Source organism: Coturnix japonica, chromosome 1 (assembly GCF_054131305.1).
Source record: "Coturnix japonica strain WE chromosome 1, WE-NBRP24, whole genome shotgun sequence".
Classification (NCBI taxonomy): Eukaryota; Metazoa; Chordata; class Aves; order Galliformes; family Phasianidae; genus Coturnix; species Coturnix japonica.
This window is the reverse complement of record NC_140663.1, coordinates 13,215,462-13,230,693: the sequence shown is the minus strand read 5'-3', so window position 1 is coordinate 13,230,693 and position 15,232 is coordinate 13,215,462. Positions and strand designations below refer to the sequence as shown.

Here is a 15,232-nt window from a genome sequence, read left to right as displayed (position 1 = left end):
CAAACTTGCACACAGTGTTCCTTCTGATCCCGTGTAAGCATTCATGAGACTCGCCTGGCACAAACCTTGCAATCTTTCAGCACTATCATTCTCAATACACTGAAGCTGATATTCCCCATTGGTGATCTGATGATTTGTGTCTATGAGCTAATTGAGACACCCGCCATTTCAGTGTGACAGCCACATGTGGCCGCTTAGAACATGGCTTGTCCCTCGCATCACTGTAGCCACTGCTGAAACGCACCACCCACCACCTCACTGTGCTCACACCCACTGTTTGGTCAACATAAGCATTCAACAACCATCAATGATTGTCAATGGGTACCATTTTTTTTTTCCCCACAAAGAGCAATTAAATGACAATCCTTCGCTTCATACACATTTCCATGTCAGACAGCATTTTGTCAGCATGCCTCTCTGCTGCCATCTTTGAAACAGCAACAAAATGTAACAGAACATTAGTGAGAACTTTCAAGCTCTACTGACATACAACCACCATCTGCCTCTGACATCATTGGCCAACATAACATAATAGCAGGCACTACTTTCAGACCAGCCCTCATACCTCATATATTGTGTTATCTTGCATTCCAATATCTTACATAGTAAATTAACTTTCCTTTTCAGATCATTGCTGTTGTTTCATTTTTAGGCCTTCCCTTCCCTTTCCTCTTTTTCCCCTTCCCCCTTCACTGGAGCATGGGTCCTTGGTCCTCCTGCCCCATTAGACATGGAACCAGGCCAAAGCAGCCTGTAAACTGTTGACACACGGCATGTGGGCTTCACATGCTAAGGAAAGCAAGGTTGTTTCTAGTACATGGCAGTTAGGTCAACATCTTAAGACCATGGTCCAAGCACTGCACATCCCTTTGCTTTGCAAGGAGCAGCCCATCAAATATCTAGCTTCTGTGTAAGTCCTCCCCCGAGCCTGGAGCTTCCCTCTGCCATTTCCATGTCAGCTGCTTGGTACATGTGATATGTAACAGTGACAGGAGACCAACATGATGAGATAGAGAGAATCCAATGAGGACCTCTCAAGCAAAGCAGTTAAGTCCTAGAAAGGGTTCTGACTATTACACAGATCTTGCACTGGACTATCCATATTAGAGGGAATTCTTCACTGAACAGTACTAAGCTTCACACAACATGGGTTTATTTCTAGAAAGGACCTGAGATAGCCTAGATCAGCAGTCATGGCTGCAGGGCAAGGCCATGACTCATGGCATAACACTTGAGCTGTCAAGGAATACTAGGGTACTTTGGCCTATTTTGATATATATTTACTTCCCTCAGTCACTTGTGCTGCCAACAGGGAGATGTTACAAGTGAAGAATGATGCTGCTGCATCCATGGAAGACAAACAGTGGCTGTCAAGGGCTAAAAGGAAAAAGAAACATATCAACTACTCTATTACCAATACCTAATGGACAAAAGCTGAGGAGTCTCAAAATTAATCAGGAGCAGGTGGGAGGAAATCACTGCTATGTCTTCTGTCAGAAGTGGACAACTAAAGAATTTGCTAAAAACAAGGCTGTGAGGCTCAAGGCCCTGTAGGAGAAACTGGAGGCAGGCAGAAATCCCGGGAAAACCTCCGTGGCTTTCAGCTTCTGACAACTTGTATTCTCTTACACACTTCTAATGTAATCCTGCAGACATATCCAGCTAACAGGACTGCTTTATTTAAAAGCTTCCTTTGTAGAGCTGCTTATTAATGATAGCGTTCAAAGGACGAGGATGAGAGAACCCAGACCACAGCAGGGTCAGAGCACAGGGCTCCCCTGCATGCCCTTACCCAGCCCTGACCATGCTCCAGGCACAGCGATAGCTGAGCACTGAGACAGAGCTGGAAGTCAGCCTGCAGGCACAGCTGGGAGGGCATTCTGACATTCTCATTCACTTCTGTTAATTGGTATAAAGTAGAGATGGATACCCAAAGCACTCTCCTGTCACTCAGAGCGCTGGGCTGATTCCCTCCTCTGGAAGTCTTCCCTGAATGGACACGGGCAGCACAAAACTGAAAAAAAGCAATCTGAAGAAGAGAGTTGGCAGTCAAAGTGGTATACTTGGCAGAGTCCCATTCCAGTTAACAAGGGTATTTCTTGCATCTGTGTTAAGACAAAACCTGCTTATCCTATGAGTTGTACTGCATCAGCTGCAGTAAATCAAGAAGATGACTAAACAGACAACAAAGTGTGCTGCTGTTTAAGTGTGCCATCTTTCAGCCTGTGAGTGCCTCATCTTTCTGTACTCCGAGGCACAGCCACTATGGGGAGCCTCTCTTTAAGCGAAAAGACTCCTGCCCCAAACCAACGCCAGAAGAAACAATTCAGAGCAGATCTCTCTGAAATACAAGCCTCATAAGCTCTGTGCTTGCAGCAATACTTGGCCTTCATAGAGAACATTTATAAAGAAATGTTTGTACTGAGGATAATGGTCCTAACACTCAGGTGGAGAGGGAGCTCTGAATCCTCACCACTGTCTTCCCAATGAAATTCTGTGTGGTAATAAGTGTCTTCCATCTTATTTTTCCCCCATAATCTGGTCACATTCCATCTGATCTTTTAATTGCACTTTCCATAAAGCAAGATCGAGTTGAAAAACCCATTATTACAAAACTTAGCTATATAGAATTGAATTTTCTTCCTGCTTTTCCCAAATCAAAACAGTCTGGGTTGCTAATGGTACTGCAAAAGGGCAGCATCAGGAGGCAGAATTAATTATCCACTGGAGAAGAACTCATTAAACTGAAAACTATAGGTAACTATGAGCAGGACAGAAACCAGACGTGTGAGCTTCTAATAAAGCTCAAAGAACTAGCAATGAGGCACCAAACAGCTCACAGGTGAATGCACTTCTGAGTTCCTTATTACCCATTCCTACCTTCCCCACTTCATAACTTTTTGCACACAGAAAGAAATGACTCAAATAAGAATACCAGAATATTTTCCCAATTAAAAAGTTTTATAACCCAGTGCCAAGCTGCTGACAACAGGTCTAAATTTAGACTACATCTGGAGCAGGGAAAGCAGAATCCCTGTCTCTTATGCTTGTGACCTACTGCAATAACATGAAAGCTTCCCAGGGACTATGCTTCCAATGCACAAACACTGCAAATGCCTGCTGCTCTTCACCTTCAGGTGCCACATGACCCACATTCCCAATGCTGTCAAGCTCACACCCGCATTCAACTGCTCTGAGATTATGTTGCTCTCTTTTCTTAAAGGACTTTTTAACTGCTAAACCACACAGACCCTTCAAGTACCATTTCAGTTTGCCAGAGCATAAAACTCAAACTCAGCTATAAATTACCTTTGCATTCAGCAGCAAAGTCCTTTAATTAATCTTGTGCCAACAGCATTAAGTAATAGAAAAGACTCATGGGAGTACTTGAAGAATAACAGCAGTCAGTGGTACAGGTGTCAGTTCTGAAAGTTAAGTCTGTGTTATTCTGCTGAGATTCATCTTGTCAACCCAGCTCTATAAATAGGCTTATTTTAGCCGCCTTATTTTTCTGGATGATGACAAGTACATGATAACTTGTATGTATGTATCTATCCACACATTGCTGGTGTTTTCAGTCAGGTAGAATTACTTACTGTTACAAACCCATTTGGGAATTATGTAACAACCATTCATTGTAATGGCAACAAATAATTGCTGGCATTTCAGCGGGGTTCCAGAACCAGGCAGCAGTGAGCACAGGGCTCTGACTGCTGCCACCAGGGCACTGCCTGCCAAGCACGTGGGATGGAGCAGAGAGAGAACACAGGCTGTAGAGGAAGCCTGAAGAACTGAAAAACAAACAACAAAAATTAGACTATGGAATCCATGCATAGAAACAGGCACACTGAACAGATTACAACCGATGTACTTTATTTTTAATTAATGTGTTACTCATGAGTCCCAGAACACTCTTTTAAGATGCAGACACTGGGCACACCTTGCAGAACGATGAATGGAGGCATGAAGTGCCACAGTCACCTGAAAGTCAAGTCACTAGGAAGCAATGAATCAAGAAGTTACAAACCAGTCTCACATTCCCTTAGCAAAACCCAGCACATCTGGCATTGGATGTTTCACAGTGTGCACGTCAGGGCTCCCAGCAGCGTAACAGGCATTTTCTTATTGCTGCACTTTACGTCAGCCTGCCTTCTGAATGGCAAAGTGAAGTAACTGTCTGCATGTATTTAAGTTATTTTAATACAAGGCTCATTGTAATTCAACCTTGAGACTACAGAACTGTACGACACAGCACAACAGCTTCACACTATTTCACACTGTGGGAAACTGAATTCAAGGGCATTGGTCTCTTTCCTTTGTATCAGTATGAAATAATGTTTTTCCAGGATTTATTGCTACTACTGCACAGACTCACTGTGCAAGCTCCAACTCCCAAGGCAGGCAACTCAAGCTGCTGTTTGCACTGGCAACACTTTCCATGACTTAGAAAACTAATGGCTACAATCCCTAAACAGCACAAGTTCCCAGAGTATGGAACACACAGAGCATTTGTAAAAATGAAATGCAGCAGAACAAACATCTCAGTTTACTGTTGCTTCAGGGATGTATGTGTTCTTGTGACTGATAATGCATGACAAATAGAAATCCAAACCAGAGCAATGGTGAAAAGCAGATACGATGGATCAAACACTTCGAGTCCATTACTGCTTTAGAGACACATGCATTTAAGTGCTGGTAACGTATGGCAAACAGAAATCTAAACCAAGGAGACTCATATATTGCTTCTGAATGACTCAGCTACATTGGGAGCATATTTACACAAGACTGAGCAGTATGCACACAGGCATTTTTCTGTTTTGCTACAACTAACTGAATCACTTAGATTCAGAAAGAAACAGCAAAATGTCATAGAAGACCAAAGTAAACATTTCCAGATTAGTACTATGGGCTTTCTTTTCAAATACCGGTTTATAAGTCTTATAAACTTCTCTAACAAATCTTCCCAAAGTTGTATTTTCAGCTGCACTCCAGCACAACATCCATATCTACCATATATATCTACTTTCCTTATGAGTCTATGACTACCTGATAAACAGATGCACGTGTCTGAAGTACTGTACCAATTAGTAGTTTATCAAGATGATGAGGCAAATAAATCACCATTGGCATAATGTGAGAGGAATCACACTGGCTGAAAGCTGGTGAAGGAACACTGAATCAGGCCTCCTGAAGATCTCCTACTGCCATAGAACAGACAAAAACTGGTTACTCTCTGAAAGTGTTAGACCACACAAGCCCCCGCGATTTAAGCTGAGAAACATACATCTCTACTTGATAAAAAGAGGAAAGAATTGAGCCAAGAAGCATACACTAACACTTGAGAAAACCTTAAAGAAGCAGAGAGGACTGTTCCATGCCCCAGAGCAGCTTTTCACACCTTCTCTTGTCCTCTAGAGCACAGTTGTGGAATTCATTCTCAGAACAATCATCATAAAAATCTGTACAATCAGTTTATAGCATCCTTCAGCATCACCTCCTTCCATTACACTTTTGTCCCCAGCACAGAACTTAACTTCTAATTACAACATCTAGTCATGTAATTGCATTGCATTACTTGATACCACCATACACAGGCTTCTTCAGACATTTGGATTCCTGCTTTGCAGCACAACTGTCCAAGACACCTGGATCACAGATTCCTTCTCATCACCACTGGCCAGGAAACCCAGGGGTAGCAGACAGGTTACTGGAGTACAATTACTGTTACTTAAGCACTCAGCTTCCAGTTGTCCCTTCTTGGGGCCAGTGTAGTGGGTGTAGCTTCCCCACATCCCAGCTCAAAAGAAGCCCCCTCACAGGCAAAACTAGGCAACAAAGAAACCATTGCTGCTAAGCAGACACAAATCAAAGAACGGAATAGTTTGATTGTACAGTGGTCCACTACAAGTCCTCACCACACCAAGCATATACAGCTTCACTTCATGTAACCTGAGAAGGGGAAGAAAAGTAGCATTTATACAATAAAGTCCTTAAGAAGTTTCACCATTACAGGGTGAACTGCTCAAACCTGACTTCTGAATAGACTGAACATAAATGTTCTAAACAGGTGCCTCAGATCTTCCTAAAGATCAATTTTTGTTAAAGAAAACTCTCCTGTTCTTGAGCTACCAGGAAAAATCTTTTCTGCACCGCTGCGTATGTAAGCACAGAACACCATTTCCCTCTGTGCAAGGGAGCACTCCACATCTAAGTGGATAATGATTAATCACCCAGATAGTACTTGGGTGACAGGGAAAGCAATTAACTTTGAGTCGGGGAGAGGCCCAGGAGAGATACAACGGACAGGTTTTGACTTGGGGGAATGAAGATTCAGAGACAAGCAGGGACAGGCAGAACCAAAGCCAAAGCACAAGCCAAATCTTTTCTTACTTCAGGAGTCACCACCAGCAGACACAAGCAAAATAACAGCAGAGCTTCACCTAAAAATTACACCTTAAAGCTAATTTATTTTTATTTTATTTATTTATTTTAGCTTTCCAGATGAGCTTTGAAATAATCTAGTAAAGCACATTCCCACTCACAAGAGGAGAGGTACTAAAGAGAAGTGTGCGTTATTTGTGTAATAATAATAACGCAAAGGCTCCTGAGCCCTGATCTCTGCTACACACACCCATAATTATTCCCAGGAACATTCTAGTCAATCATTACAATAGAAATAAACTACTTTTTGTGCCTGATTTTTCCTCCTACAAACAATACACAGCACAGAACCAGACCCCAGAATATGGCTTGAAATATTCCCAGAGTAACTGAATTTCTGGACTAAAACATCCTTAATGCCTGCAAACTAAATTTTGTCTTTTCCACCCTTGTTTGAGATACTGAAGTTGTTGTTCAGACATGTCTGGTTTTCCATCCATCCCAGGCTGATCCACTATGTACTGGACTGGTGAGGTCAGCAGCAGCTGTGATTAATGCAGCAGCAGGGTCCATGAGGCACAGTCTTAGCTGGTGCACTCAGAAGTGAATAAAACTGGTCTTACCTTTTCCCCTTAGGCAGAATTTCCCATTCCTGCGCTGCCATAACTACTACTGACCTCAACAGTCCAGTAATCAAGGACCTGTAAACAAACGGAAGTCACTTATACACTAATACTTGCTGAAGCACACATAGCTCTGGTCTCAGCCAGCACTTCCTCCATGCTCACAGTGGCCCAGCTCATCTGCTGCCACACCATCTTACCTGGATGTTTACTCCCTGCCCAGAGTCCATCACGGATTCAACCAATAACCATCAATAATTAAGTGATCAAATCAAAACAGCAAGTAGTTCAAGGTGAGTTCCCTCTACTTCAGCCTCACAGGAGAAAACAGTAGGGAAAACCACACACACAAGGCTCCTGACAAAACAAGATGAGATTTTGGGAACAGAAGGGCTCTAACTCCTTGTTTCTGTCCAGGATAGAAACAGTTAAGTCTGTGCAAATTCCTGCTTCTGGGAAAGGGCCAGGGAACTCTTGCCTTAGGGATGCAACTAATGATTTATGTTTCTAACATTATTTTTGTCTAGACTATAAAAATATGGGCCACTGCCAGGTTTATCTACTTTTGGATATATGTTTCTGTTTACGCAGCAGGTCTGCCACCATTTCTGGCATTGCCTTAGTGTCTATCATCGGGGATGGACATTCAGATGGTAACGTGCACAGCTGCACATGCCCAGCTGGCTGCTTACACTAGAGAGCCCTTCAGCGTTTCTGGTTGTCACAAGACCTGTGGAAATTCAGGGTTTCTCAAACACACAGCACCAAAAAGAGACCAGAAAGTTCCAGGTGTGAGGCCTGAAGCTGCCCCTCAGGAAAGCCCCATCTCCCCTTTGGGGCTGCTCAGCCTCGCAGGGGCCCTGTCAGTCCTTCCCCACGCTACAAACATCAGGAACCACAGGGCTGCCAGGCTCCACCTTGCTGCTCAGAGCAGGCAGAACACACTTGCTGTATGAAATGTTCACTAGTGACAGCAAGCTCCAAGGCTGAGGCCTGGCGCTTCTGGAAAACATCAGCTCTAACAAGGGCCAGAAAGCCTCTCAAATCAGCCCCAGAGGGAAAAAGCACTGCAGAAAGATTCTCCCTGAAGTTGGCAGACAAATTGCACTGAGAAATCAGAGCGGTGGGTGAGGAGCAAAATAGAGCAACCTCCAAGGCACAGGCAGCACTTCTGAGGAGATGCTGCGGAGCCGATGCCTGAAGGGAGGACACCAGGAGTGAAAAGCAAGCTGTGCCCAGGACAGAGACACGGGTCTTTAACATCCTTGCTGTTTAAATGAAAGCAGCTCAATAAAAGACCCAATGAAATAGAGGATACATTTGCTAACGCCATGGCTCCAAGCACAGCCAAGGCGGGGCCTTGGAGAAGAGTGTGTGCGTCTCACCCATGCAAGTGAAAGTGAGTGGCAAAGGAAGAAGGAGCCAAGACTCTGAGGTAGGAAACTCAGCTCCAGGTACCGGCTACACAAATGTTCGAAATGAGAAACCGACAAGGAAAAGCTCCCCCTCAAAACAGACACACTCAGACTAAATCCCTGGGGAAAAAAAAAAAACAAAAACAAAAACACGTATCTAAAGGCTCCAGCACAACACAGGAAAGTCAGAAATAGAATGAAAAGGAAAGGGAGTTTTTTTATTAAAGCTTTGTTTCTTCTACAAATACCATAAACAAATCATATTCTAAAAGAGTTTACACTCCGGTTACATCAGAAGACCTACAGAAGGCTGTGAAATGACTGCAACCCTCACCCCAAGCTGTGCTCCACAAAACCATTCATGAGGCCCATAACAATTCCATGGTAACAGCGTGCGACACAGTCACAGTGGTCTGGGTTGAGTTCAGCCATCTTAGGCAGAAATAACTGATTTTCAGCACCTCCGTAGGATTCTGAGGCACAAAAGCTCACCATGATTTGATGGAATAATCCCTAAGATTTCCAAAACGCTACATTAACATACCTAGAAATCTAACTGATTATATTAAAAAACCACCACTAAAGAGCATCCGACTACTGAAGAATCAGTAAAAGATCCAATTTATGTAACATAGGAACTGGATGCACTGGACTGTTTCAATATGAATGATAAGGAAAGTACAACAAGAAATGTGCCTTGATAAAACCACAGCAGTACAACCAATGGCAGGGAAGGATACTTCAAAGGAATCCCATGTTTCAGTTTCAAGGCTTCTGAAATACAGAACTTTCTTTTAGCTCAAACACAACACCACAAAGGCCCCCCAGAAAAGGGAAAACAGAGAATCAACAAGAAAAACCCACAGAAGAAACACCCTCATGACTTTAAACAACTTCTAGAAGAATCAGAAGCCCAAAAATTCTCTTAGCTCTAACTGAGGAGTGTGTAACACATTACTCTGAACAGCTCCCCAGATATCTGCCAAAGATCTTTGGGTAGTGCACCATCAACAGCACAGCATCGGATAAAGCAATAATGGAGCACTGCTCACTGACACAACAGCAAACTGCATATAGGAAACCGCAAAGTCTCCAATGCCTTCAGAATCAGAGGACTTGAGAAAACAATTTTTCACCTTAACGTACCCCCGGTATCCTGCAAGATCACAGATACAGCCAGGAACTGAAGTTTCTTTCCAGGAACAAAGCAGATGCTCCTGCTCAAGAGCCAACAGATCAAGCATTTCTGAGGCACGGAGCCAACTCTGGAGCACACAGTAATTCTGGCAGCTGGAGATGCTGTGCAGAGCAGCTCTGGTCAGTGGCCACGTGGAGCCCATTCCAGCAACGTGGCTGTTTGTCTGCCCGTTCCCTCCTATCCCTTAGACAAGCTTATACTTACAAACCACTGCAACCTGCGTTAAAAACAGACTATGAATTGTGGATTGAAAATTAGAGGCATCTGTCAAAGCAACACAATGTATTTAGGGGATGAGGGGGACTTTCCCCTCCAAAATATACTAAAGGTATAAGCACCCTTAAAACTGTAGTTGGTGCCCACTCATGAAAACAGACTGGAGGCTGCAGGCTTCCTACAGCAGGATAGAAGGGAAGGTCCATAGCATACTCAAACAGGTAAAAATAATAATAATAGAGGGAAAAAAGCACACCCTCATCTCAATCACAGAGGTTATTTTGTAACGCTTTCACAGTGTATGTGGTAGTCCAGGTGATAAGGTGGACCTTTTTGATAGATAACACAGAGTTGGTACTACATGATGCAGGCACTTGGATTCTATTTGGTTATTTTGATTTGCTGCAGGATCCATTCCCAACGGGGGAGCCCTGCACCATATGCCAGCCATTTTCACTCCTGCCTACTTCTGCATTCAGCCTTATTACCTCTACTCAGAAAGTGACCTACATACGCAATAACAAGACGCTGCCAGGAACGCTGCATATGCCACATTCAAATACAGCATGTGGAAAAGAAAGCTAAGCATTCTGAATGGAAAGCAAGCACTGAACAGGAGGCTCACACTGCCGTGCGCCAGCAGTGACAGAGGTCAGATAGAAGACGAGCCACCTGCCCAGGCTGGCCCCACTGCTCTGCAGAGCTGGAGCAGACCACATACCCCTGCTAAGGGCTTGGATAGGGAGCATTAAGCAACAACCACTGATTAAAACTAATAATAATAAAAAAAAACACCAAAAAACCCTCTTACTCAATGAGGAGCTGATCATTAATTGCATGCCATCTTATTCTGCATGCTGAACAAGGCAGGGAAATCTAATCACGCAACTAATGATGTACATGATAGCAATCAAACTCTGGGTAGCTTCACAGCAGCTCTTCTTCCACAGACAGCAGCTCAGTTTTGTTTGAAGCACTGATCTGAGCAGCACACCACCTCAAACACCATGCCACCATCCACACATGTCAGCTGAAGGCTTCACATTAACTTAACATTACAAGACACAGAGGTTTGCCCCTCATCAATGCATTTCTTCCTACCTAGGCTCACACAAATTGCAGCTGAGCACATGTAATTCAGTTCTTTAAGCATTTGAATGTCACCCACACTGAGGAGCATCCATCCAAACGCTGCAGTTCTGATGGCAAACTCAGCCAAATTCCTAAAGAGTCATGGGCATCAGAGCTGCTCGGGAAAGGGAGTGCAGGAGGGAATGATGCTTTGTCCTTAATCTGCTTTGCCTGACGTTTTCTGAAGAGCTTCAGCCTGGGCTGGACATCCACCCACTGCATCCCTTCAAATTTGTGTTTAAGAATTCAGACCTGGAAAGACCTCGGCACATTAGTTTGCTCATCACACTAAGCAGGGTTTTCACTTCTTGCTCTCCGTGCATTCTGTATGTACAATGTGGGGGTGTGGGAGGGGACACGTGACTTCCCAATCATAAACATCTACTCGACACTGGCAACACACGTGGACTTCAATTTGTCTTTGAGAGGAAGTCTACATTCCAGAAACATCTCCATCTGTAATCACTGGACAGAAAAGGAGACTTCTATCTCCGAGCAGCAATGTGGAAAATGCTGCTAAATGGAGAAGACAGGCAATAAGATGTTCCCCATTTCAGCATCCATCCTGTGGTTTTCATCCTGAAAGTTTAACCACAGCCCTTTCCAAATCACAGTCACAAGAAAAACACCCATTTTCCCCCATGGACACAATTAGCACAGATCCACAATGACTGAAGCCACACAAGCAACCACCATCTGTTTTTACAGCACTGTCTGTAACACAGTCACTCATTTACTAAATACAAGCAAATGCACATCTAGGAGCATAATTCATGCTGCAAAAATCAACAGATCACTGCAAGAAAGATTCCAGTAAGGTATAAAGTCATACACAACTAAAAAGCTGTTACTGGTTTGCACACAGGAAAGCACTTCCCAAGAGTACACCAGTCTATATGTACATTCCAGCACCAGCACTGTAACTGAGGTGATGCTGCACTCAGTGGTGTCTTTAACCCAGGGCTACGAAGGTCGCACTCACTGCTGGCAGCCAAAGGGCTCTGGGAGAAGAGAGAAAAAGCTTCAAAGTTGAAAGTTCTTTCGATTTCTGATTCCTTCATGACATCATCCAGGCTCCCTCTGGTGGAGGGAGGGCTCAATGTGGCACCTAATGACAGCTGGATTCGAACAGTTTTCAACCCCATTTTTCTCTTTGGTAAAATAAACCTCATTAGGATTGGACTCTCACATGCTTCAGTGATGGCGTTCTAAGGCAGTGCTTGGTTTCTGGCCAGAACCTCTGTCATGCATAAAGAAGAGGAATCTCTGCTAAAAAGGAGGAAATAGCTACTTTTATTAGTTTTTATTTTAAGCATCACCATCTTCGTGCTCCATAATTCTCAGGGTGCTTCACGGTCCCTTCCTTCAGCTTCCCAGGCTGCAGCACAACCATCACCTCACCCCCTGATGTAGGAAGAGGACGAAAGTCTCCCCCCAGACCACACCAAGATCCGCGGCTCCACAAAAGAGCAGCATCTCCCAGTTTCCATTTCAGTACTCTGTACATTAACCACCACAACTAACATCTCTCAGACGATGCCAGCATTAACCATTCACAACGCCATAAGACAACACTAAGAAGCCCATGCATCTCACTGGGGCACACAAAGTCACACCAGCCTTCCCCTTTCCTCTCTGTCTCCCCCACCCCAAGAAGACACGACTGCAGCCAGTTACATCCAACAACACACACGAGCAGCTCCACAAATGCAGAATGTCACGTTTCTCATTTTGAGTAGGTACCAGTGCTACATAATGCCATCAAAATACCCATTCTGCCTCTTTATATCAAAATTGTTTTGTCTCCTGCAAATAACAACAAAGCTCATCGACATTTTGAGGTTTGATTTTAAGAGGCATGGGGGCATTAGCATCTAAAGAAATACATAAAAGCTCAGCAGCCAACTCAAGGTAGGGAGGCTGCCAGCTGCAGGAGATGTGCCTGCTGCACAGGGAAGCCAGTCCGAGTCCCTTCAGGGATGGAGTCAATCTTACTTCCAACAGCCTTCACTATGACTCACTTTTTTCCTTACCAAGACCATGAATCGCAGCCCACCAAGTGTGCGTAAAACTGAAATACATATTCAATAGATAAGACAGAGAATGTAGTTTTGCAAAGAAAATGACTCTAATTCTTCACTTGTCCTTAAGCTTTCAGATAACAAGGGTTGTGAGATCATAGCGAGAGAGTTACTTCTCTCTTTTTCCAAGACTACGTTCCAAATAAGCTCGCATGGATGATGAATAGCACTCCAACTACAAACTAACAGAGTCTGACAGGGTATCAGCTGAAGCACAGCCCAACTCCTGGGACATTTAGGATTTACTTGGCACACAATAGAGCCTTAAGGTAGGAAGAAACACTCCCCATCACTTCACCTTCTCTGGGATAAGAAAGTTTTACCAGGAGCATCTGCTTGCAAGCTATGCGACACAGCCAGGTAGGCAGCACCACAGCACGTCCTGTTCTGCCGGATGCCATAAATAAAACGCGAAGCCTCCCAGAGCAAACATCGCCTCGTGATTACAGCCTGCTTCTGTCCTCACGGCACCCCTATAGCGCCCAACGGAACCAGAACCGTGTGGGCAATCATTACAGCAGTTCACAGCTCAGAAAAGCATCCCCTGCTCACTACTGGCACCAGGTGAAGGTTTACGAGGTGAGCCGTGAGCACGGAGCCCTCAGAGGTCCGTGTGCGGGACGGGATTGGGGCAACAGCCCCACAGCGACCAGAAGGAAGAAGGAGAACCCCGAACACCCTCCCAAACAGGAAAATAAAAACGTTTCGGGGCACAACGAGCCACGATTCGGGTTCTGCCGCCGCATTACATAAACGCGGCGCGGGCAGAGCGGCTCGGACCCGGCTCCCGACGCGGGGGGACCCGGAGGACGGAGGGGCCCGGCCGGCACTCACCGATGCCCAGTCCCACCACCACGCGGCCCCCCAGCAGCGTCTCCTTGTCGCGGGCGGCCGCCAACACGCCGGCCCCGGCCGTGAAGAGGCCGCTGGCCAGCAGGATGCAGGGCCGCCGGCCGCACAGCCCGTTGAGGACGCCGCCGGCCAGGGCGGACAGCGCGGCGGCGCCCACCGTGCCGGAGACCAGCAACTCCTGCCACAGCGCGTCCAGGTTCAGCTCCCGCTTGAGGAGCAGCAGGGCCCCCGAGACCACGCCGGTGTCGTAGCCGAAGAGGAAGCCCCCGAGGGCGGAGAACACCGACACCACATAGACGAAGCCGGGCGTTTCGTCCCGCTGGAACTGCCGCCTCGCCGCCCGCTCCAGCTCCGCGCCCGACGCCGCGCTGTTCAGGCTGGAGCACGACTCGGCGGCGATCAGGCTCCGCTCGCCCGCCGCCGCCGCGCCCGAGCCGGCGGCCCCCTCCGCCTGCCGCCGCCGCTTCTCGCCCATCAGGTTGCTCAGGCTCCGCAGCGTGTACTCCACATTGTCGCCGGCCTTGCGGGACATGGGACGGCCGCGGCGGGGCCCGCCCCGCCCGAGGGGAGGGCGGCTTAACCGGGGGCTGCGGGGCGGCTCCGGACGCGGCGGCTTTGCTGGCGCTCGCCCTGCCCTGCCCGCCCCCTCTCGGGCCGCGTTCAGCCGGGCCGCATAGCGACCGACACCGCCGGACGGACTGGAGGGGAAGTTGCCGCCGCTCCCAGCGCCCGGGCGGAGCCGGAGGCGGGGGCGGGCGGGGACGGGCGGGGACAGGCGCCAGCGCGGCCCGGCGGGAGCCAGGAACCGCCCCTCAACGCTCCGCGCCTGTGCACAGCGCCGAGTCTGCGCAGCCGATGAGCCGGGGCTGGCGGGGCGATGAGCAGCCGGGAGGCGGATGGGCTGGAGCCGGGCGTGGGGCCGGGATCGTGCCGGGCTCCACGGTCCGCTCTGTGACAGAGCCCGCAGTAACGGGTGTCCCCGCCTAGAGACCGCGGTTAAATGAATAACACTATCATTTGAATAAAGGCAAAACCTAAAGTTGATCTTTGTCGTTTCCTAAAGCTCTGGCTGGCAGAAGCTAATGGAAAAGTCGAGCAGTTACGCACTGAGGAACAGGTGTGTTGCTCCTGCTCCTCTTTGCGCCCAGTGGCGGCGGAGCACAGCGACCTGATCCTGCCGTTTCACCGCGGTTTGACTCGGGATTCTCAGGGGGAGCGTGAAGGGGAAGGCTCCTCTCACAGTTCGGCGGCAGAACGGCGCCTCCTGCCGGCGGGTGCCCGAAGTACCAGCGGGTTTCTGCCGGGAGGGAAAGGTCCCGTCAGGGTGACACCGCC

At 46.9% G+C, this 15,232-nt stretch overlaps 1 protein-coding gene across 2 annotated transcripts in view; it reads right to left on the bottom strand.

Moving 5' to 3' along the window:
* Window positions 1–14,686, bottom strand: part of SLC2A13 (solute carrier family 2 member 13) — a 118,308-nt gene extending 103,622 nt beyond the window's left edge. Inside the window, exon 1 of one of the 2 annotated variants that reach the window (XR_014932380.1) lies at window positions 13,880–14,669. Coding sequence is in view for 1 of the 2 variants with exons in the window: in XM_015851573.3 (XP_015707059.1) it covers window positions 13,880–14,429 (550 nt within the window). In the remaining variant the exon portion in view is untranslated. Of the gene's footprint in view, window positions 1–13,879 lie in introns of both variants that reach the window. The other variant, XM_015851573.3, reaches the window with a different exon arrangement.
* Between the last annotated feature and the right edge of the window lie 546 nt (window positions 14,687–15,232).